The sequence below is a fragment of the Bos mutus genome, chromosome 5 (assembly GCF_027580195.1).
Source record: "Bos mutus isolate GX-2022 chromosome 5, NWIPB_WYAK_1.1, whole genome shotgun sequence".
NCBI classification, from domain to species: domain Eukaryota; kingdom Metazoa; phylum Chordata; class Mammalia; order Artiodactyla; family Bovidae; genus Bos; species Bos mutus.
The window spans coordinates 9,813,827-9,839,790 of NC_091621.1; the positions used below are offsets into that span (position 1 = coordinate 9,813,827).

At 36.5% G+C, this 25,964-nt stretch overlaps 1 protein-coding gene across 5 annotated transcripts in view; it reads right to left on the reverse strand.

The window, feature by feature from the left end:
* Positions 1-2,337: 2,337 nt before the first annotated feature.
* GAS2L3 (growth arrest specific 2 like 3) overlaps positions 2,338-25,964 on the reverse strand; it is a 37,850-nt gene continuing 14,223 nt past the window's right edge. For all 5 annotated transcript variants that reach the window (XM_070370281.1, XM_070370283.1, XM_070370284.1 and 2 more), the window contains 8 exons: positions 25,715-25,762; positions 19,565-19,733; positions 18,072-18,187; positions 13,319-13,460; positions 12,111-12,174; positions 11,320-11,458; positions 8,714-8,821; positions 2,338-7,066 (listed from right to left, as the gene is read on the reverse strand). In XM_070370281.1, coding sequence (XP_070226382.1) covers positions 5,750-7,066; positions 8,714-8,821; positions 11,320-11,458; positions 12,111-12,174; positions 13,319-13,460; positions 18,072-18,187; positions 19,565-19,733; positions 25,715-25,738 — 2,079 coding nt within the window. In that variant the 5' untranslated portion in view covers positions 25,739-25,762 and the 3' untranslated portion in view covers positions 2,338-5,749. The remainder of the gene's footprint in view (positions 7,067-8,713; positions 8,822-11,319; positions 11,459-12,110; positions 12,175-13,318; positions 13,461-18,071; positions 18,188-19,564; positions 19,734-25,714; positions 25,763-25,964) is intronic.

Here is a 25,964-nt window from a genome sequence, read left to right on the forward strand (position 1 = left end):
AACTACTACAAAGCCTCTTGATGAAAGTGAGAGTGAAAAAGTTGGCTTAAAGCTCCACATTCAGAAAACTAAGATCATGGCATCTAGTCCCATCACTTCATGGCAAATAGATGGGGAAACAGTGGCTGACTTTCTTTTTCTGGGCTCCAAAATCACTGCAGATGGTGACAACAGCCATGAAATTTAAAAAACGCTTACTCCTTGGAAGGACAGTTATGACCAACCTAGACAGCATATTAAAAAGCAAAGACATTACTTTGCCAACAAAGGTCCGTCTCAGCAAGGCTATGGTTTTTCCAGTGGTCATGTATGGATGTGAGAGTTGGACTGTAAAGAAAGCTGAGAGTCAAAGAATTGATGTTTTTGAACTGTGGTGTTGGAGAAGACTCTTGAGAGTCCCTTGGACTGCCCAGAGATCCAACCAGTCCATCCTAAAGGAAATCAGTCCCGAGTGTTCATTGGAAGGGATGATGTTGAAACTGAAACTCCAATACTTTGGCCACCTGATGCCAAGAGTTGACTCATTTGAAAAGATCCTGATGCTGGCAAAGAGTGAAGGCAGGAGGAGAAGGGGACAACAGAGGATGAGAGGGCTGGATGCCATCACCGACTCAGTGGAGATGAGTCATCTATGGAGCTTTTTCCAAACTCTGCCATGACATTTCCCCAGGGGGAAAAAAAAATCATTTTAACAGTAGGTGGGCCAATATTAAATTAGAGGGTCACTTTATACATACGGATGCTTATTTCCATCAGTAAAAGACTACTTCCTTCCCTCCACAAACGTTTAGGCATTAAATGCAGACATTAAATGCAGGACCTGCAACTGTCAACGTGAGGAATTGATGAGGAACTGAGGTAAGTCCGTGGGGAAGTACTGCTAGATGGCAATGCAGTGACAGGACAAGTGTAAGGTGTGAAGAAGGCACACAGAAGCATCCAACCAAGCTCGGAGGGTCTGGAAGCTTCTGAGTAAGTGACGTTTAAGCAGTGATGTGGAGGGTAATGGTGAGGAGGTGAAGGGCTGGTGGGGTGGGGGAAGCAGTGGGTGAAGTCAGAACTCTCAGTTCCTGCTAGAGTAGCCTCTGAAGACCATCCTGGCCTCTTCACTTCCCCTTTGGGCTTCATTGATTTCAAGGGCTGTCATTCTCAGTGGTGATTTTTTCCCCCCCAATCTTTAAGGACACCTGAGACTTCTTGAACTTCAAAAATTATTTTCACTGATGCTTAACATAAATGGCAACTATCACAAATCGTTGTTTAAAGGCACTTGTTTCATGTTACCTCAGGGCTTGGGAATGAAACAAGAAACGTCACGTTCCACTCCTCTTCCAGTACACATACACCACAGTCTGGCATCTTCTTCCACAGCTGATTATTGGGTTCCTGAGCACCTAGCATGGTGCAGTGAATTACTGAAGTAATTACTGAAATTACATGACCCAACTTTGTATTACCTTGTCAGGGCTGTGTGAGAGAAATTTAAATTTATTTATTCCTCCTGGAAGAAGAAGAAAATTTATTTTTTCTGTTCACTCAAATGGCAATCTTTTTTTTTTTTAATGTTTTTAAACCTGGAGATTCTCGGCCACCTGCAAGTAGTACCTTTCACCAAAATCTATTTCCACTGCAATGGCAACCCACTCCAGTGTTCTTGCCTGGAGAATCCCAGGGACGGCGGAGCCTGGTGGGCTGCCGTCTATGGGGTCACACAGAGTCGGACATGACTGAAGCGACTTGGCGGCAGCAGCAGCAGGGAATTTATTTTAATTGCCAATATAAGTATTTTGTGCTACTTTATTTTTTTCATTCATTTATCCAGCAAATATTTACAGAGCACCTTGACTTCACGACATTGTCCTGAGAACTGAGTACAAACATTCATCATTCCTAGAACATACTTTGAATACAAGTGCTTTATAAATATTAAAAATGTAAGAATATACTAATCTCTATAAATTTATTCAAGTTTAGAATATTTAAAATAAAGGGTAATTCCTTAAGAGACAGTCACACTGAGTAAAGTCAGACAGAGAAAGAAATATACTGTGACATCCCTTATATGCAGAATCTAAAAAGAAATGATACAAATAAAAAAGAGTAAATCAAAACCAATTAAAGAAAGAAAGAAAACAGAGGATGTGATATTCCAACAGATTTTTTTAAAAGATGCCACTAAATTCCTATTTTATCAAATTAACACAAAGAACAAATCAAGTTTGTGTAAAATTATAAATAGGTAAAAGTAAAATTATCCTTTAATTAAAATTCAATTAAGCAATCCTACTAGGATATTTTTATATTTACTACTGTCAATTATCTTGAGCCTTAGTTTCCTCATCTATAAAAAAAGAGTTCATTCATTTTTTCATTAACAAATATTTACTGAATGTCTACTATGTGCCAAGCATTGGCTTAGGCTTTGGAAAACACTGGTAAACAAAACAGATGCAATTCCTGTCTTTATGGTGTTTATATTCTAAAGAAGATAATACTACCTTATGGAACTGTTCAGAAGACTGGATGTTAATGTAATTGAAAGTGCTTCATGAGTTTCACAGTGGTGTATAAACCCAAGGTTCTTGAATGTGATGACTGTCCTATTCCTCTATCTCCGGTAACTCGAGAGAAGTTGTAGAAAACAGTGATTTAAGTTGATAAAAGTGTTTCAATAATGCCACATTTGACCACTAGAGGTCCTCAACAATCACACCCAACATTAATCCATTCTACTACATTCATTATAATTTGTGAAATAATTTAATAAAAGTAATTTAAGAAAGCTGGTCAAATTAGATATTATATATATAGTGTATTATATGAAACCATAAAAGACTAGCCACAAGAGGTTAATTGTAAAAGATAACACACTACATGCCAACACCATGCAATAAATATCGTGCCTGGCAGAATGCAGACAATTAAGAATATTATATATTAATGTTTTATCATTGTAAACTCTTAAATCACTTCATCACCATACACACTTCTTTTAAGATAAATCAACACCAACACTATTTTTTTTTAATATTTATTTATTCATTTGGCTGCATTGGGTCTTAGTTGCATCATATATGCAATTTCTCACATGAACCAAGTGATCAGAATATACTCAGAACACACAAAAAAGTAAATTGAGGACTTGGTATATATGTTAAATTTTAATACTTGAGAAAATATATTTAAGTTAAAATCTGATACAAACATCACCAGTCCAAGAAAATATACATAAATTTGGATTCAATTGGAGTCAGTATGCAAACCTGGATACAAGACTGTATCTTGACAATTGTTACTGATGGCTTTTTAAAAAGTTAATAGATTTTTATATCAGCTATACATCACAGAGGTTATGGCAATCTTTTTCTCAAAAAATTTCCCTTATCCTTTAAGCATTGTAAATTTAGTATGAAGAAGAAAGTTAGAGATCATCTAATTTATCAAAACATTTTGAAGATTTAAGTTTTAAGCACCTACTGTAAGGCTCAAACAATGCAAAAATAGTCAGCATTTCATTTTCCCCTAAAGGTTAATTTGATATGTTATTCATAATAACAAATTAAAGCAATGGAAAAACATTCCATTCTTTCTTGGAAGTATACATTATTTCTTCTTCCAGGTACTTCAGTACTTTAAGCTTAATATTCACTTTATTAAACAAAAAGGAAATCATGCACTATTATTAAGAAATGAAAATTTCTTCCCAACTTCAACAATGTACTTTTAACACTGTGAAAACAGTTAGAAACACTAGGTCTTTTAAGAGTATATCAAAATATATTTGAAGGAATTATCTTTCAGCCATTGCTTACTTTAAAAAAAAAACAGCTTTATTTTGGAAGAGTAAGCTATAAATAAAAATTCATCCAATGCAGATATAAATGGAGAAATTTTCTGACCCTGAATATTGGATAAAATGAGTATTTCAAGAATATTCTCACTGCATCAAAGTGTGAAATTAAAACAGAATTATAGGAATTAGAAATTCCTACTATCAGTGGTCTGATGAAAATAGGACTATTTATGAATTAATTTCCAATTGAAAAAAATAAAAACTATTTCTTGGGATTTGTGCCACATGTCAATTTTATTCCTGATGTTACTGATATAGAAGCACTGTTTGCTCTTACAAAGAAATAAACACCTTCCTGAAGGTAAAATTCTTCCTTTTTGAAAGATACAGTAAATATTTCTTATCACTAGAAATGTAAAGCTTCTAGTACTTCTTGAATCCTGACTTCACTTTCCAAAGATGTAAATATTATCTCCCTCAATGCCCAGACCAACAGTGAAACTAACTATTGTGGTGACCATCTCTTTTATGAGAAGCATCAATTATTTCAAAAACTAGCTTGCATATAACTTTTGTCTTTATTCCTCAGACAAAAGATCACTTAGTTTTATACAAAAGTTTCATGCTTTATAATCTATAAACATTAGTAGTCAGCTAAAGATGGCTATTCTATGATTGTATATTTGTGTGAACCATTATTTTTCTTTAGAAACACATTTTAGTTTAAAATAGGGAAACATAAACCTCAATATGGAATAACTGATAATACTGTAGTTATTAAACACATCCCTAAAACTTCTGAAAGTACATTAATAATTTTTTTAAATAGGCACAATCTCTTTAAAAACATATTATTTACAAATACATTAGATTGATGGAGTCTATGTAGTCATTACATTATGTGGCTAAGTTCTTTCGAGAATCTGCCTACAGAACAGAAAACGGTAGATATTGACTATCCATTTGACATTGGAAAACTGAAGGCAGCATGACTTGATTGAAGAAAAGGTAACTGGAAAACTAATTAAAATGGGTATTACTATAAAGAAAAATAAAAATCACATGATAGAATTTTTATGCAGCACCACTTTTTCACTATCACCTTAATTTTGAGATTGTAAAAATATAATTTTGATGTTAACATTATTTTAATGTAAAAACTGTCATCTGCACTCATAGAAAATAGCATTATTAAAAAATATTTCTAATATGCTAGAACTACTAAGTTTCTCCTTTCACATTGCACAATGTCCATCAAAAATATAAGTTCTTATAAATAATACATGAACTTTTTTTCCAAATTTCAATTTTTATATCTTAATTTGTTTTTTTTACCAAAAATACTGGTAACAAAATATCACTGATGTTAATATAAGTCAGTTTAAAAATCAGTTCTTTCTGATTTGCAAAGCTTAAAAAATTTTTAAGTAGTAACAATTCTCCCACATCCAGTGTAACAGCAAGCAAACGTGCACCAGCCATCAGTACTCGGTATTGTTCCTTCCAACAATCCTGATCAGGAACCTAAACCAGGTGCCAAGACAAGTGCCAAACCGTTCCTTTTAAATTATAACACAAAACATAATAAAGCACCTCTATTGCTATCAGCAGGTAATAACCGCCATATTTTAACACATACTCAAAATACAGCAACCATGGGTACAGTCCTAGTAGTGTTATTTGACTTTATGTTTCCCTTAGTAGGGAGACCTTAACAAAAATGTCACAGATGGAAAATGGTATAAATGTCTATAACTAGTAAGAACCTCCTGGTGGTGAATTCAGGTATGTGAGTTCTGATGAGACTTCTCCTGGGCCCAGCCTCTACCCCCTCTTATTGTACTTAATGTCTGAACCTATTTGGATAAACACAAACAGGAGAAACCTTTTAGGATGTGAAGTTAACACATTCACTCTCTTTCTCTTCTCTTGTTTTCTTAGAATGACACATTATATTTATTTTCTAGGTTTCTTACTTCCCGTCATAACGAAATAATGGTCATCATCTTCCTTCTTTTTAGCAGAAGGTTTTTCATCTGCACTAACCGTCTCCTTGCCAGATGAGGGTGGTTTCCTGGTTGAAGCTGGGGCTTTGCCACTTTTGGGAGGCCCAGCAGCTGAGCACTGGCTCTTGGTGGCAGTCTGTACTGACTTTGGTTCAGGTTGTGTTTTGGCAGAAGACTGGGGAAGACTCACGATGGAGAGTGGGGTACGGCCCGGGGACCTGGAGGCGCTTGTTCCTGTCTTCTGGGACGTGCTTTTATTTTGAGGCTGCTTTTTGGCAACTGAAACCATATTCTTATCTTTCAATTTCTGTGCAGCTTTTGTAGGAGCAACTGAGGATATAGGAAGTGGCTGGTTTAAATTCAGGGCCGACTTAGGTTTCTGGGCTTGCGGAGCTCTACCATGGGGCTGAGCCCGTGTTTCCAGACTCCTGATGACAGTTTTGGAACTGGTTGTTGTCACTTTTGCAGGGGACTGGAAGGAAGAAGGGTTAGGCCTCACATGCAGATGTGCCTTAGGTAGCTTTGGACACTTTAATGATGAATTTAAATGTGTAGCTGAGGGAGAGACTGCATGATCCCTGGAAGGTACATGATTGTGTTTCAAATGCTTTGGTTCAGTTTTTCCAGAACACTTATTTGGCAGAAGTGTAGACTCAGGCACATCTCTTGACTTCTGGGCCGGAACACGCTTGGTCTTAGGAGTACTGGGTGATGAGATACATTTTCTCAACGACTCAGATACACAAGGTGCTGCTCTTGAGAAAGCTGGTGAAAAAGTGCTTTTACCCACTGGATTTAAAGAAGCATGTGAAGATGATGCACTGTTAGAAGGAGCCTGTGGTTTCTTTGTTATGCCCTTTGAAGACATGAGTTTGAGATGAGAAGACGCTGCTGGAGAATTTGCCAATTTAGAACGGACTGACCTAGGGGCCAGATTCCCTCCTTTCAGGGAAGACGCTGACGGCAACGCGGCTGGCAGATGTACCTGCTTCTCTTTGCCCCTTGGAATACCAACCGGTGTGCCAAGTTTCGAGTTTTGTTTCTGAAACATGCTAACTGCTGACAAAGGATTCATTTCAGGAGGCTGAGGTGTTCTGGCAGGCGAATCAGGCACACTTTCAATGGAAACTCCTTTTTGAAATGCTAGAATTTTCTGTTCTAGCGTAGCAAATTGTAATATTCGACAGGGGTCATATTTAAGCAAAAATCCTTGAAGAGTATCCCAGCCTCCACCGACACGGACCATGACATGTTTTCCGTGAAGCATCTTTCCCCCAAAAGAAAGCACAAAACAAAGCTGTAAAACTGTAGGGGGCAGCCATAATTTATTAGCAGTCACAGTCTGTGGTGTCTGTGACTATGAAATGCAGTGCATTTGCCAACAGCTTCACTATAAATTGACAGTCTCTTTCTTGTATTATTAAAATTTAATTCATACTGAATCATGACACTAACAAGAGTCTTCCAGTTTGTAAGAAGATATTTACACACAGCTTACATCCTAAAAATCCAAATTACTAAGTGCAAAACTACAAGGAGAACACTGCTCAGTAGAGAATTCACTATTGAAGGAAGAAAGGAGTAGAGATAGTAAAGAAGAGGGAGAAGAGGAAAAAAAAGCCTCATAATAGAGAAAAAATACTGATAAACTGCAAAACAACAATAAAAATAACCAAATCTTATACTTTAGAATTTAATAAATTAGATTCATAGGAATTATATCAATGTAATCTTTCCAAAACTTTGATATAAACTATTTCTAGTTCTTCTCTGCAGATGAGGAACTAATGGCTCTGAGAGATTAAGGAAACTGTCCCAAATCACCAACTTGGCCTGGCCTCACATTCACCAGGCTGCCAACCCCAAATGGTGCCTTCATGCAGAAATGGTACATCTTGGGTCTGCCAGCGCAGCCTAAGCTGGACCTCAGGCCCCTATTCATTCAACAGGCAAATCAGCACAATTGTATGAGACTTCTCTGCAAATTTTAACTCCAAATCCCACGCTCTGTACACTGTCACTGCATCATACTGCTTAAGAAAAGAAAGTTAATTAAAAGACCTATTTCTGGGTGAGCTGAGTGGGGTATGGGGATCTAATGATAATATATGAAATCAAAGAAAATGTGGGTAATGAAATTGGATTTTTTTACATACTTTTATATTACATCCCTAACTTGGGAATAAAACAGCTCTTATATCAGAAGTGGACAGAATGCTAAACAGGTAAAACTTGAATCTCCTTATCAGCAACAGGGACAATTAATCAATAACAGATTGCAGAAGGGATAAAGGAAGAAAATGAGCATGTATATTAGCTATCAGTATAGATGCTGATACTGTGTCAGCAAAAAAAAGGCTTCATACTTAAAACTCAAAGTCTTATGTTATTATCAACTACAATATTTCTATTTATTTTTCTTCTTACTGACATTTAATCTTATTAGATGTTCTGATTTTGTTTCTTTCTTCTTATGATAGAAAACTATTCCTTCTTAGGAAGTCTGAAAATGAAATAAGTTATCTGAGGTATTCAAAGATATTTTTTCCCCCAATTATATCCAAAGTCTAAATAGTCTTAGCTATCCCTATGGTTAGTTGCTCAAAACAAGATCTGAACGTGGGGAGGGGTGGGGATATAAATTGGGATATTGGAACTGACATATATATAGGCTACTATATATAAAAATAGATTAATAAGAACCTACTACATAGCACAGGGACTCTACTCAATGCTCTCTAATGTCCTATATGGGAACAGAATCTTAAAAAAAGAGTGGATATATGTATGCGTATAACTGATGCACTTTGCTGTACAGCAGAAACTAACACAACATTGTAAATCAACTATACTTTAATGAGAATTAATTTTTAAAAAAGATCTGAGTGTGATAGGATGTAAATGGTGGACTTACTCTTATAAAAAGTATTTTATCTCCTAGTCGATATCGTCCTTCAGATAAGTATTCAATAGAAAACCGATGAGAACAACTACAAGGAGGGTCTTCAGCAATGTGCTTAACCTAAGATTAAAAATAAATAAAAAGATTTAAGACTTATGCCAAAACTACTTTAACATTAAAATGTAAGGTTATTTGATAGCTGGGAAAAATCAAACTCAAAGATAAAAATTTAAAGACAGTTCAACTATTATCTCTAATCTTCTGAGTGTGTTAGTAGCTCAGTCATGTCTGACTCTTTGCTACCCCATGGACTGTGGCCTTCCAGGCTCCTCTGTCTGTGGAATTCTCCAGGCATGCATACTAGAGTGGGTTGCCATTTCCTTCACCAGGGGATTTTCCCAGCCCAGGGATCAAACCTGGGTCTCCTGCATTGCAGGCAGATTCTTTACCATCTGAGACATTCACTAATCTAATAAAAGTTAGCAGTGATGAAGTATTGAGTCTCTCTCTCGCTCTCTGCCCAAGTGTAGCCAGACTCATTGTGTACTCACTGATCACCAGAAAAGGTTTGTGAATGTGCACACAGTGAAGTCAATTCAAAACACATTCATTAGATCGTAAGAAATGTATGAGTTCATGACTAAGCTTGAATTGTTTTAAGACCTGAATTAACATATGTCAAGTCAGGGAGAAGGAATTGGCAACCCACTTCAGGATTCCTGCCTGGGAAATCTCATGGACAGAGGAGATTGGTGGGCTACAGTCCATGGAGTCGCAAAGAGCCAAACACAACTGAGTGACTAAACCACAACAACAAAATTTAAAGCCAAGAAAGCCAACAGAATAAAGAATTAAAAAGTATATTATGTATATATATATATATATATATATATATATATACACACACACACACATACACACATACATGTCAGATAAAGTTTAACCTAGAATTTTCACTTGCCCCCTAATGCTATGCTACAGTAATACTATGGGGGAATATTCAGATATGTTCCAAAGTTACTGTTAAAATACACATATACGTATTTATGTCTATTCACCTAAGACAGGGTAAATTCTAAAAATTTCAACTCAAGAGACATTTTTCTAAAAATACTTGCTTTGTTTCAAATAGTCTGCTATGGAGATGAGTTGAACTACCTCTACTTCTCAAGGGGTTTACAGAATTTTTAGCTACAGTAAATATCTTACAAATGGTAAAAACTGAAATAAAAATTTAGGAATTCTATATTCAAAACATGGAAATTAAAATGAATTGACTCAATGAAAATATTTCCTGAGATATGTATGACTTGAAAAAAAGTCACATATCAGCCACTATGGAAAATATTTTGTTCTCCTAAAATGACACTTTTGAAAAATCAAGACCATGTTTATTTTTCTCAACTACTTGTCATACAGAGTATATCTAAACAAATTCAGTTAACTGAATACAGACATGATATTAAAGAAAATCTCTTCAGATATACTCAGTGTAGCTGAGCACTAACAGAAATTTATGACTGTCTTAATTATCTACCCAAGATGACACTTATGGATTCATCTGGGGCCCAATCAGAAGTGTCTGGATTTATCTCTCAACATCATTCATTTAACAAAATAGCATGATTATAAACAGAACTGATTTTCATATGCCATTCAATCAAGTTTATCTTGTTGACAGCCTGGGTATATGTGTGCATGTATATGTACACACATTCATACACACACATACATACCACATCAAAGGATAGCTAAAAATAATCTGAACTTGGGGAAAGGATTTATAATTATTTAAACCATTTATAAATCAGATAAAAAAGTAATTTGAAAGGAGGTAATTATTTCAGTCATTATTTTCTATCCATTAAAGTTTCTTAGGTACACAGAACTGCAGTTCTATACTTCTTCACAGCACTCAAAAAAATGAATCAGATAATAATTGCTCCCTATTTTAGACATGATCCTAAGATCTTGGCAGATCACGTATGTATAGGTGGACATTGAATATATTCATACAGCACATACAGGTTTCAAGAAATGTGTTTTCTTTTAGTTTTCATAACAAGACTAAAGGTCACTTATTTTCTTTGTTCAAAATACCAAACTCCACTTATATTCAGCAGTACAAATTAGCACTAACCCACAATATAAATAAGGTGGTGAATTTAAGTGAAATAGTAAATACTGTGACTAAAAAAAATGTTCTCCTCTGGTTTTAATCTATTGCATAACTAACATTTTAACATTAAATAGCTAAAGAAATTAAAATCATCTGTGAAGTCTCTACCTTAACATCCATTATTTTCATTCTCCTTGTTCTGATACATACTTTATACAAAATAAACATTTTTCTTATTGCTATATGGTCTTCATAATGATCACATAAAATGATTATTCTGTAAAGATAATGAATCCTAATTTACCTAACCAATGTCCAATTTGAGAGTATTTATATTGCTTCCAATTTTTCACCCTTACAAATAACAGTGCAATAAACACTTACATTTGTGCTATGTTTTTTTCCCCTTTTCAATTACACTAAAAATGAAAGAGGAACACTTCTGGCAAATTATGAGACTGACGCATCACAGTTGAAAGAAAGTGTGACAGTTACTTACAGCTTCGTGCAGCTCTTCATGCTGACAACACGATTTTGGAATGCTGATGGAATCTTCAGGCCCAGAAGTATTAAGTAAAGTCTCTTCTAGTTCAATTTCTTTCTCAAGTTTTACTAATACTGGTGGCTCAACCCCATATCTGAAAATCAATTATGAGATCTCATCAATCAAGTGAAGTCTGAGGCAAGTACTTACATGTATATCACAACAGGTTTCTTTTAATTTTAAATAAAGTCTGTATGACTCTTCCACCAATAGTTTCATCGGAACATCTGGAAATGCTTTTTAATGTCTCTTAGACTGCCAAAAATTCAGATTATCACCTTTACACCACAGCATATGTATTTGGGTTACTGAATGCTCCCAATATTCAATCTGGGATCCTAAAGGTACCTTTAAAAATCAGCTCATGAGTGAAGATAGAATTGAACTAGGTATGGAGAATACCAAACCTTGGCCTTCTTATCAAACCCTCTTTGTATTCAAAGGACTTGCCTCACTTTGAACTGCTTAAAGGTTGCATGCTCTTATTCTACTCTTAACCTAAAAAAATCTAAGTGCCCACTCTTATAGTTTAATATTAAATAAAGGCAAGCTATATGAACAAGCAAATGTTGACACAGCTCATGTGAACAGTTACTTAAGGAACAAAAAGAAAGAAAAAAAAATAAGTTACTTTATTCCAATTAAAAATTATTTTCACTTAGAGAAAATAGTATCCTAGATAAAATAAAGTAGCCTAAAACATCTTTATGACTTTGCACAAGCCTGAAATATTGTGGAATACATACCTTGAGACAATTCGACCAATTTCAAGAAGACAAAGATACACCTGTCTTGGATCTTTGTGCAAAACTGTGAAAAAATAAGACCACATATTTTAAGGGGCAAATTAAACAGGCAATTATACATACACAAATACTTTGAGGGAATATACAGACAGTCAAGTAAAAATCTTAGATAGCTTTCAGTTTGGTCACTGCAGAGACGCTTCCGTTGACTTAAACGAAATGAGAAAAAAATCAATAATTCTCCAGTAGAGCATGACTTTTTAAAATGAATTGTCAAAAACATTAATCCATTTAGATAACCAAGTTGGCAGCTTCTGTTTATGAGGTAAATCTAAACACCATGAGTGTGCATCATTTGACCTTCTGTTATTTCTGTAATTATATGGTCAAAGAGAGATTACCAGTAATTTAGACTTTGTTGAGTAATTCTTGATTAAAACATTAATTAGTTAATAAGCATTAGTCCAGAACTTTCCCACAGCCAACTCATTTAGGAAGTAAAGTCTGTCTAGGCCATTCTAGATATATAGGATTTATAACTATAAATGAAAAGTTTAATCATGTATTTGATTTGGAATCTGATTCTCCGATTGTTTCACATCTATTTAGAACATAAATTTTTTCTAGGAAAATGAGATGTGGCATTTGAGTTCTTATTTGGAAAGAAAAACTAGAAGTGAGGCATACAAAAATATCCTGCTGCTGCTGCTGCTAAGTCATTTCAGTCGTGTCTGACTCTGTGCGACCCCATAGATGGCAGCCCACCAGGCTCCGCTGTCCCTGGGATTCTCCAGGCAAGAACACTGGAGTGGGTTGCCATTTCCTTCTCCAAAAATACCCTTGTTGTTAAAATATGTTTGTTAAAACCCAACAAACAGAAGATGTCAGTATCACTGGATATGGTCACCTGAGGCCAGACTAAAGGAACCAGAGAAGATCATCAAGATCATTTGAAGAAGAAGTGAAGTCACTCAGTCGGTCTGACTCTTTGTGACCCCATAGACTATAGCCTACAAGGCTCCTCTGTCCATGGAATTTTCCAGGCAAGAGTACTGGAGTGGGTTGGCTATTTCTTTCTCCAGAGGATCTTCCCCACCCAGGGATCGAACCCAGGTCTCCCATATTGAAGGCAGACACTTTACCGTCTGAGCCACCAGGGAAACCTCAAAAATATCCTATTAAACATTAAATATGACTACAACATTTACCTAAACCTTCAGATTCAAAGAGGTAAGTCTCATCAACCCCAATGTGCCTGCACCAGTGAAGGAAGTTAGCAGTATTGTCTCTAGCAAAGAATGAACCAGATGCAGCATCTTTCTTACAGGGCACTTTTCTCATTGGAAAATTCTGGAAAAGACAAAAGAATAATTTCAAACAGGTATCAAGAATATTTTCATTAGATATCCATTTTAATATGGATATTAAAATGGGCATTAATAAATGTTTAGTCCCTTGAAGATAGCTAAAGATTATATAGCACTAGGTAGAAATGCATCTTCAAAAATTATTTTTGCTTTATTTTGCTTCATTTAATAAGTATTGCCATTTTACTTTATTTAATAAGTATTGAGTTGGCCAAAAGGTTTGTTTGGGGTTTTCCGTAAGATGGTACAGAAAAACTCAAATGAACTTTTTGGCCAACCCAATATATTCTACAAAGTCATTTCTAGGAAAACAATCTGGTCAAAATTAGCAGTTCAGTTCAGTCACTCAGTCATGTCTGACTCGTTGTGACCCCATGGACTGTAGCATGCCAGGCACCCTGTCCATCAGCAACTCTCAGAGTTGACTCAAACTCATCTCCATTGAGTTGGTGATGCCATCCAACCATCTGATCCTCTGTCGTCCACTTCTCCCCCATGCCTTCAATCTTTCCCAGCATCAGGATCTTTTCCAATGAGTCAGTTCTTCACATCAGGTGGCCAAAGTATTGGAGTTTCAGCTTCAGCATCAGTCCTTCCAATGAATATTCAGGACTGATTTCCTTTTGGATGGACTGGTTGGATCTCCTGGCAGTCCAAGGGACTCTCAAGAGCCTTCTCCAACGCCACAGTTCAAAAGTATCAATGCTTTGGCACTCAGCTTTCTTTATAGTCCAACTCCCACATCCATACATGACTACTGGAAAAACCATAGCTTTGACTAGATGGACCTTTGTTGGTAAAGTAATGTCTCTGCTTTTTAATTTTATGACTGCAGTCACCATCTACAATGATTTTGGAGCCCCCCAAAATAGTCTTCCACTGTTTTCACTGTTTCCCCATCTATTTGCCATGAAGTGATGGGACTGGATGCCATGATCTTACTTTTCGGAATGTTGAGTTTTAAGCCAAATTTTTCACTCTCCTCTTCCACTTTTATCAAAAGGCTCTTTAGTTGTTCTTCACTTTCTGCCATAAGCGTGGTGTCATCTGCATATCTGAGATTATTGATATTTCTCCCAGCAATCTTGATTCCAGCTTGTGCTTCATCCAGTCCAGCATTTCTCATGATGTACTCTGCATATAAGTTAAATAAGCAGGGTGACAATAAACAGCCTGCTGCTGCTGCTAAGTCGCTTCAGTTGTGTCCGACTCTATGCGACCCGAGATGGCAGCCCATCAGGCTCCACCGTCCCTGGGATTCTCCAGGCAAGAACACTGGACTGGGTTGCCATTTCCTTCTCCAATGCATGAAAGTGAAAAGTGAAAGTGAAGTCGTTCAGTCGTGTCTGACTCTTAGCGACCCCATGGACTGCAGCCTACCAGGCTCCTCTGCCCATGAGATTTTCCAGGCAAAAGTACTGGAGTGGGGTGCCATGGCCTTCTCCGAATAAACAGCCTAGATGTACTCCTTTCCCTATTTGGAACCAGTCCATTGTTCCACGTCTAGTTCTAACTGTTGCTTCCTGGCTTGCATACAGATTTCTCAGGAGGCAGGTCAGGTGGTCTGGTATTCCATCTCTTTCAGAATTTTCCACAGTTTTTTGTGATTCACACAGTCAAAGGCTTTGGCATAGTCAATAAACCAAAAGTAGATGTTTTTCTGGAACCCTCTTGCTCTTTCCATGATCCAGCGGATGTTGGCAATTTGATCTCTGGTTCCTCTGCCTTTTCTAAATCCAGCTTGAACATCTGGAAGTTCATGGTTCACATACTGTTGAAGTCTGGCTTGGACAATTTTGAGCATTACTTTGCTAGTGTATGAAATGAGTGCAACTGTGTGGTAGTTTGAGCATTCTTTGGCATTTCCTCTCTTTGGGATTGGAATGAAAACTGACCTTTTCTGTCCTGTGGCCACTGCTGAGTTTTCCAAATTTGCTGGCATATTGAGTGCAGCACTTTCACAGCATCATCTTCCAGGATTTGAAATAGCTCAACTAGAATTCCATCACCTCCATTAGCTTTGTTCATTGTGATGGTTCCTAAGGCCCACTTGACTTCACATTCCAGGATGTCTGGCTCTAGGTGAGTGATCACCCATGGTGATTATCTGGGTCATGAAGATCTCTTTTGTATAGTTCTTCTGTGTATTCTTGCCACCTCTTCTTAATCTCTTCTGCTTTTGTTAGATCCATACCATCTCTGTCCTTTATTGTGCCCATCTTTGCATGAAAAGTTCCCTTGGCATTTCTAATTTTCTTCAAGAGATTTCTAGTCTTTACCATTCTATTGTTTTCCTCTATTTCTTTGCATTGATCACTGAGGAAGTCTTATCTCTCCTTGCTATTTTTTGGAGCTCTGCATTCAAATGTGTATATCTTTTCTTTTCTCCTTTGCCTTTTGCTTCTCTTCTTTTCATAGCTGTTTGTAAGGCCTCCTCAGACAACCATTTTGCCTTGCTGCATTTCTTTTTCTTGGGGATGGTCTTGATCACTGCCTCTTGAACAATGTCATGAACCTCCGTCCATAGTTCTTCAGGCACTCTATCAGATCTAATGCCCTGAATCTATTTGTCACTTCCACTGTACAATCATAACGGATTTGATTCAGGTCATACCTGAATGGTCTAGTGGTTTTCCCTACTTTCTTCAATTTAAGTTTGAATTTGGCAATAAGGAGTTCATAAGAAGTTCATGATATGAGCCACAGTCAGCTACAGGTCTTGTTTTTGCTGACTGTACAGAGCTTCTCCATCTTTGGCTGCAAAGAATATAATCAATCTGATTTCGGTGTTGACCATCTGGTGATGTCCATGTGTAGAGTCTTCTCTGGTGTTGTTGGAAGAGGTTGTTTGCCATGACCTGAGCATTCTCTTGGCAAACTCTATGAGCCTTTGCCCTTCTCATTCCGTGCTCCAAGGCCAAATTTTCCTGTTACTCCAGGTGTTTCTTGACTTCTTACTTTTGCGTTCCAGTCTCCTATAATGAAAAGGACATCTTTTGGGGTGTTAGTTCTAGAAGGTTTTAAGAATGACATGAGAATTCCAAAGCACATCTTTATAGTACATCTCCTCAAACATAAATACAAACACAAAATTATTGCTGTTAAAGGTTTACAGACTGACATATTTTTGCTTACTTCCTTATTTGCAGATTTACAAATACAGTTCTGAGTTTCTTGAGGAGAACTTCACCAATGAAATAGTAGCCCATTCTTAATTCAAGATCTTTGAAAATCGATGATCTAAGTTGTACAGAATCCTATGTTTTTACTTTTACTATCTGGACCAAATAATCCTGCTGATGCTGAGCAGTTTCTAGTTTTGTCTTAAATTTTTACTTGAAATAAGAAATTCATGTATAAGGTTTTTTCAAATGCAGCAGGCATAGTAGGGTATGTCTTTCTGCCACCGCTACCCCTCACTTCCTTCCACTCCCTGGAGATAACCACTATTACCAGTTCCTTATATTTCCTTCCTGTTGCTATTATTTTCCAGAGTTAAAATAACTTTCTGAGTTTTTCTAATTATATATGTATATTAAAAAGTCAAACAACACTGCCAAATTCAAAGATGGTTAGTAGCAACTGAAATCTCATGCACATTTCAGTAAGACATCTCTGTACACAAGCATATGTATCCCTACATACTGCTGCATGAACACACTGTTCTGAAGTCTGATTTGTGTAAGCGCATATGCACACTTAATGACAGGTTGCAGGCATCCTTGAGGGTAAATAGTCATTTCTAATGAACAGATAATATTCTACTATTTAGGTACCATAATTAATTTTAAACAACTTCTTTACTGAAGAGCATTTAGGTTGTTCTTAAATTTTTTTTGCACAATAGTTCCTGTGAATTTGTGGTTATTTTTTTAGAATAAATTCCTGGAATTAGAATTATGTTACATAGCAAACAATATGCTTTATTTTCAAGGTGATATATATTACCTATTTTCTCCCAGAAAGATGGTTCTACTTTATATTTCTACCAGCACTAGGCTCATGCTTAGAACCCACACTCACAAACGTCACATCCCATGAATGAAAACATCCGTATTTGATAAAAAGAGAGGAAACCTTATCTACTTCAAATCACAACCTCATGGTCAATGGAGGAAAACTGTCTAAGAAAAGTTTATTCATTCAACCAATACTTATAGAATTTACCACCAAGATAGTATATAAGGAATAAAAAGATGATGACGACGATAGCTCTTAACTGTGTGCCAGGAACCATCATAACCTCTTTTTTCATTTAACTCTTACAGTAATCCTATAAGGAAGGTACTGTTATTCTCAGGCGGAGCTAGCTATTGCATATTTACTATACACCAGGCACTAAGCTAACCACTATCTCTATACTATCTCATTTAATTTTGCTGACTCCTCGAAACTATATTCTATAAAGTAAATGTTAATATCTCCATTTTACAAGTGAGAATTTTTTTTCGGATGCTCAAAAATATTAAGTAAATTATCCAAGATTTACATATAGTTGAGGTGGAAGTTTATAATCTTGTAGAAATAAAAAGTGTCCATAAACAAATCAATATGTACCAAAGTACAAAATCACTACTGTCAAACATTTTCTTACCACAGGTTCTTCAGAGTTGCATGTTTTCACCATGTTTTGAAGAACATCAATCAGTTGGCATAACAGCACTCCATTATCAAGTTCTTCCAATAGCCTTTCGGCCTTAACTTCAATACCTAAGAACATATTTCAAAGCTAAGATTCTTCCAAAAATGGTAAATTCAAACATTTATTTAATTAATTTTATTTTTAAAATTTAATTAAATGTAATCAGATTATAGCTGAAACACTAGACAAACACTAGATCAGACCCAAGGTATTCACTCTTAGACATTACAGTTAAAACAGCAGATAAGTGAATTATCTTTCAAATTAAGTGAAAGTCGAATGAAACAAAAATATCTGTGGTATAGAAGCACAGAAAAAATAAAATGACATCTACTGTATTTCATTTAAAAACATTGAAGTGTTTTATATTTCAATATTCACTATTCAGTTTTGATTCACTGCACATTACAGCTGCATGCACAGGAAAGATTCTCTATAAGATGGACTTTGTTGCAATTTAAAAATGAAACAGCAACATAACAAGCATTCAGGAAATACCAGCTTTCCACCTCTAAAATCCTCTTTTGGGAAGCATTATTACATAATAAACTTCAAAAAATTATCCAAATCTTCAAACTGATATGAGATCTTTAGATTGAATGTTTAGTGTATGTTTAATAATCTTGAAAGACCATAGATGAGATGTATGTATACCTTTTCATGAAAACTTTGGAAGGCTACACAAAATTCTGTTATTTAAAAGAGATTTCCCCCACCCCCTGCCCCCGGGGGTAAAGTTCAGAGCACTCACACCCTCTGTGTAAAGAAGTAAGATGCCATGTATTCCCCATCCCAACACTTCCTCCTGACTTTCATATCCCCGTGCCCCTCAGAGCTTCAGAAACAGAAGTGAAGTCAAAGTTGCTCAGTTGTGTCCAGCTCTTTGCAAACCCATGGATGGTACAGTCCATGGAATTCTCCAGGCCAGAATACTGGAGTGGGTAGCCGTTCCCTTCTTCAGGAGATCTTCCCAACCTAGGGATCAAACTCAGGTCTCCCACATTACAGCTGGATTCTTCACCAGCTGAGCCACCAGGGAAACAGAAATCATTTTAATTACAGCATATATTCCACCCAGAATCTCATGCTTTACACAAGTTTAAGGAGGAAAAAAATCAATGAAATATAGACTCCCAAATTAGACCAATACACTTAAATTTTTTTTAATATTAAAAATGAAAACATTGATTATTCACAGCTTTTACTACTTGACCTCTACCATTAAGCCTCAAACTTGCTTACTATTCAAGCCCTGGGGGTCAGAGTGAACCAGAATGTCTTCTGTAAAATAGAATGTAAGTTTGGTGAAAATAAGGACATCAAATATTTCCTTCACTAGAGGATCCCCAACCTCTGGAACAATGATTCCTTGACAAAGAGTAAGATTCTCAATAAACATTTACTGGGTAAGACAACATAATTCTGAGTATCTTTGAAAGCCTTACCTAATAAACCATTTAACCAGATTGACAGGTCTTCTTGCATGGGCAACAGGGTGGCCTCATGCCTCACAGCTATCCACTCATCATACTGACAAACATCAGCCAAACCTGGCCCATGTCTGGGGGTCAGAGGACTCCGTGGACTTAGAGGCAGGTCTTCTCCAAACCACACCTAGAGAAAACATCAACCAATTGGTGCAACTGGTTAAAAGTCAGGATTCCAATGTTTATTTAAATAATGAATCATAGACTATATTTAATATACATGTATACAGAGCTGCAGCAGCTCAGAGAAAGTTAACAAACTAGAAGCAAACTATTAGTCTAGATACTTGACTTACTTTCCATATTTAATTCTGTGACAAATGTAAATGAATCTCTAACTAATGGATTCTACTGTCAAATCAAAGGGATAAAAGTTAACACATAATTATTTTTCTTTCACTTGTTAGCTGAGTAAGTTTAACAAGTTACCTGACCAGAGTCTCAGCATCTTGGTTGTAAATTGAGTTAATAATACATCTTTGTAGAATGTAGAAGACCTGAGTTTGATCTCTGGGTTGGGAAGATCCCCTGGAGAAGGGAAGTCTTGCCTGGAGAATTCTATGGACAGAGGAACCTGGCAGGCTGCAGTCCATGGGGTCGTAAAGAATTGGACATGACTGAGCGACTAACACACTTGTGGGCCTAAGAATATTTGTTGAATAATGGACAAATAAATGAATGAGTGCACAGATGGCATTTTATAAACTTTAAATCCTAACAACAGTGTTACCTAAAAAACCTATATAATCTGGTCCATCACCTGCTATTTCAAGGCCCACAAGCTAAAAATGATTTTTACATTTTAAAATGGTAGTTATATAAGCACCTACATAATAGCTTCAATTCTACCTACCAACTCACGAAGTCAAAAATATTTACTAACTGGTCAACCCCTGGTTTAAAATAAAAACTGACATAAACATGCTATCAAACCAACACTTGCAAATTTTAAAATACAATTAGATGTACTTTTAATATAGAATTATTGAGAGAAAAGACTGTGCTAAATTTCAATTGAGGAAAGGGTATCAGAGTCCAAGTGGTGAAGGAGTTCTCACAGGAGGGGAGAAACAGAGGATCACAGCTCGAGTGAGGTGACAGGGTATCTACTACACATGGGTACAGCCCCAAGCACAGGGTCAGACCCCAGGCAAGGTAAGGAGGGTGTCCACTGGGGACAGTGGGGGAACGTCCCAGTGCAGGGTGTCAGAACCCAGCTGAGCCAAGAGGGGCATCAACTTAGGGAAAGGTGGCAGTAACGATGGGAGACATGAGGATTTATCAAGTTGGAGCCAGGTTTCTTCCTGCCAAAAAAGAGAGGTATAACTATGGACTGAGAGTAAATTAGAATGAACTCTATGGTGTATGAATGGAGTATCTTTTACCAGAAAGCAAAGAAGCACTTAAAGAATGATGGAGACATGCAAAAGGACCCAGAAGTCAACTTGAAGGGACTTCTGCTGGCTAAATTAAGAACTATTTGAGCATCAAAATAATGATGTAAGGGAATTATACTGAACAAAATGGACAACTCTGAGTTCACACAGATACAAATAAATGAATAAACTGGAATTCTGATGAGGGATGAGATTTTCATATAGTTTCAAAGAACTTCCACAGAAATACTTATTACAAAGAAAGAAAGAGTAATTTCACAGTTAGAAACTTATCAGGCAGCAACTTAACTAAGTGACACAAGTGAATATGATCAATAATGGGACAAATCAAAATCGTATGCCACTTGATGGGATGTAGTGAGATGAAACAGCATCCCTCTGTGATATTCCTGCCAGGATGCATAACCTCAATCTAATCACGAGAAATATCAGGTAAATCTAAATTGAGGGACATTCTACAAAATAATTGGTCTATAATATTCAAAAGTGTCAAGGTCATTAAAGCAAAGACTGAGATACTGCTCTGGACTGATAGAGAAGAAGGGACACAACTAAACGCAACATGTGATTCTGAACTGGACACTACTGGACAACTGGCAATATTTGAAAGTGGTCTGAATATTAGACGGCGGTACTGCACCAACTGCACCAAGTCAGTCAACATCCTGACTCTGATGATTTCATGGTGGTTTTACAGCAGGAAGTCCTTGCACATGAGAAATATACTACTGAGGTTTGGAAGTAAGGGGGCACAAGATCTGCAACCTATTTTCAAATGGTTCAGCACTTAACAATTAGTTGTAGGTCTGTGATTGCTTTTAAGTAAAAAATTTTTTAAGTTTTCTAAAAAAGAGGCATAAATATAGGTAACATCAAGGGAATCTAGTTCTTTCTTGATTTTTAAAAGCAGATAATTTCCTAAAATATATTAAACTCACTGAAGTTTATTTGAGGCAAGTCTTAACTATATCAAATTAAAAACTATATCAACACCATTGTTAGTCTAGACAAACCTGGAGGAAAAAAAAGAGCCCATTCCAATCTGCTGTAGTAAGAAATAAACACATTTTTTAAAAATTCCAAAGGCAAAGAAAGACAAGGAATATATACCACCAGAGGCAAGCAGGAGTCGCAAAACTTAAAAGTACCCAAAGACAAACAAAATTATTTGAGCGGCAGTGGTTCAGGAAAATACATGAGGATCCTATAAAGTTTTAGGAAAAAGATTTTGTTTATTTCCCCAAATTCTCTTAGAATTATTTCAAAGGGAGTATAGCAGCAATTTAATATCTAAATCTTCCCTTCATAAGCACATCTTGTTTCTGTTTGTAATCCCAGGATTCAGTATAAGACCTAGCACATGATATGCAACCAAAAATATTAGCTGAAAAACTGAGGGATACTAGCAAATGACTTTTTGCACCATCAAAATCAAGATGCATCTTACAATCAATGGTATTTTATAGTCAATACAATGTTATTTGTCGTTCAACTGAGCTGACAAAAGTCAGAGAAGATGTGAATGTTTGTCAAAGAAAAATGGGTATTAGCTAGGAAGGTGGTCTCGAAAAAATCATGTGCAAAAATGGAGAAGTTAAAATTAACAAAAGTCATTCTTAATTTCTTGCCATATTAGGGAGATGAGTACTTGAATATTCCTATTATTGCAAACAGAAAACTATAAAAACCTGGGTTGATAAAAAGGAATGAATTTGAGTCAGTTGCAGTGAGGTGGGTAAACCTAGAGCCTCTTACACAGACGAAGTAAGTCAGAGAAAAACAAGTATCATATATTAATGCATATATATGGAATCTAGGGGGAAAAGATAGTGCTGATGAACCTAGTAGAGAACAGACCTATGGACACAGCCAGGGAAGGTGAGGGTGGGCTGAGCTGAAACAGCAGCACTGACATCTGTACACTATCACGTGTAAAACAGATGGTGGGGAGCTTCTGTATAACACAGGGAGCCCAGCCTGGTGCTCTATGATGACCTAGAGGGGTGGGATTGGTGGGGAGGAGAGGGAGACTTTAGAGGGAGGGGATATATATAATTACGACTGATTCACATTGTTGTACAGCAAAAACCAACACAACATTGTAAATCAATTGGCATATCAATGTTGCTAAAAGTTAGATGTTAACAACAAAGTCTGCATGTATAAAGATTGTCCTCAAACATGCTGAAAACTGTCATATTGCAAAGATTCCTAACCATAGGCCGTCTACAGAAGAACTTGAATCAGTACACAACTTACTGATTTAACCTAACTGACATTTAGGCAAAAATTTAATCCTATGTACAAACAATCCTTTTCTGAGAGAGAGTTCATAGTTTTTGTCAGGTTTTCAAAAGGGACTGCTGCTGCTGCTGCTGCTGCTGCTGCAGCTAAGTCACTTCAGTGGTGTCCGATTCTATGCGATCCCATAGACAGCAGCCCACCAGGCTCCGCCGACCCTGGGATTCTCCTGGCAAGAGTACTGGAGTGGGTTGCCATTTCCTTCTCCAATGCATGAAAGTGAAAAGTGAAAGTGAAGTTGCTCAGTTGTGTTCGATTCTTAGCGACCCCATGGACCGCAGCCTACCAGGCTCCTCCGTCCATGGGATTTTCCAGGCAAGAGTACTAGAGTGGGTTGCCATTGCCTTCTCCCAAAAGGGACTAGGACCCAAAAAAGATTAGGAGCTATAGTTCACTGATTTTTAGACTGTAAGTTTATTTACTAATCAGAACCATGGACATAAAAAGGGGCAAGGAAGACCTTCATGAATTAAGTGAATAAGAAACAAATTGAAAACAGCTGTCTACTGGGTGCCTCCTCTCTGCAAGGCATTTAGGAATAATAAAGTCTAATTAGCAAAGAGGTGAAAATCCTAGGAAGTTCTCACATTCACCAGGGAAAGAAGCAAAAACTTCCATGAGGGATGCCAAGAGTACTCTTGAAAAAGAATCACTAGAGGTGGATCTGTGTAATCTAGATGAGAGAAAGGTTCATGGAACTACACGAAAACACTGTGAAAAAAAAAAATTCATCAAGAAAGTATTAATGGCCAGCAGGATGGAAATGAGAAAAATATGGTCAATGTGCAATGATAAAAAGCACTCAATAAGGAAGAAAACATAATCAACATCAAACTGATGACATGCAGAGACCTGGTTAAAAACAGACAGATGTAAATACTCAGATAAAAATGGTTTTTAGAAATAAGAAGTTCTGAGCATACTCAATGTGGATTAGAGAGGACCCAAATAAGACCTTTTGGGAGACTGCCATAAACTGCCAAGTCCCAAAGGGAAGTGAAAGTCGCTCATTCGTGTCTGACTCTGTGACCCCATGGATTGTACATTCCATGGAATTCTCCAGGCTAGAATACTGGAGTGGGTAGCCTTTCCCTTCTCCAGGAGATCTTCCCAACCCAAGAATCTCCCGCATTGCAGGCAGATTCTTTACCAGCTGAGCCACAAGGGAAGCCCAAGAATACTGGAGTGGGTAGCCTATCCCTTCTCCAGGGTATCTTCCTGACCCAGGAATCGAACTAGGGTCTCCTGCATTGCAGGTGGATTCTTTACCAACTGAGTTATCAGGGAAGCCCAAAAGGAAAACACTATGAAAGTGTTTACTAGTAGAGTTGGAAGACAGAGCTGCACAGCACAGGAGGAGAGAAAGCAACAACACAGCCTGAGTTGTTCTTAACCATTTGATAAATTATCTTCTCTAGGCTATCACCCACTGTTATCTTGATGTCGTCTTTTTTAATTAAAAAAAAAAAAAGACTCTCATGACACAGGTATAATCTCCAGTTTTACATTTGGGTAATTTTGTTGTACCAATGATACAACCAAACTTCTTAAGTGCCTAGTATGTAACACATTCCAGGACACATCTTGCTCATGATATCTCACTGATTCCTCACAACTACCTAAAAAATAAATGCTATTATCCTCACCTTAGAGGCAAGGAAGTAGGAACTCAGAGAGGTAAAATAACTTGCCAGAACCTCATAGAGTGGCAGAACTAAAATCAGACATGGAATCTGATTGACGCTACAATTCTCACTTTTCAGGGCAAACTTTATTATCAGTTGCTTGCATCTTTCTAAGTAGACCTTCCAGGCAGTTTTAAGTTAAAATTCAGTCATGTTCTATGTATATCAAAAGAAAGAAAACTTTAAAGGATATAAGAATAAGTACTAACTCTGGAAATCATTCAAATTCAAATGCAAGATGATTCTGGTTTATCTCATTATTTCCATCTTGCTTCTCCTCACCAAAAAACTAACTAAAAAAATCCACACTTTAAATTTTAAGTTTTAATACCATGTTACTTACAGGCATTAAAGGACACATGTACAATTATCTAAAATTAAAAACTTTCATTTGTTTTCATTGAACGTTCTTTTAACTACAAACACATCCTAAATTCTAATGAGAAGAAAATCACAAAATATTCTAATTCTTTTCCTTGGGTAGTATAATTAAGATGAACTCACCAATCCTAAAGGTACTTTTGATTCTTACAAATATGCAGTATTAATGAATGCTTAAAGTCTTTTTAGAACTAGAAAGTAAAAATAGAGTATTTCTGTTATTAAATTTGATGCTTAAAAAACTAGTACAATAAAAAAAATTGTGATAACTCTACTAATTATTGCAATCTTGTTACATTGATCTCATTAATTCAAATACATATTTTCCCAAGGAAACCACTTACTTGAATTGCAGGCAGCATGGTCATCTATACTGAAATGACACTGCTGTTCTGAAAATAAAACAAAACATTAATATTAACACAATGGTAGCTTTTCCATTCCCCCAAACCCTCAACTTATAAGGAATCTGCTTTATTCTATTTGACAGAAAACCTAATACTTTTTCTTCTATTTGGAGTTATTTGATGATAGGAGAATTCAATCATACTCCTAGCTTCTTCATAAAAGTACTCCTCATTTGAAAAAGGAAAA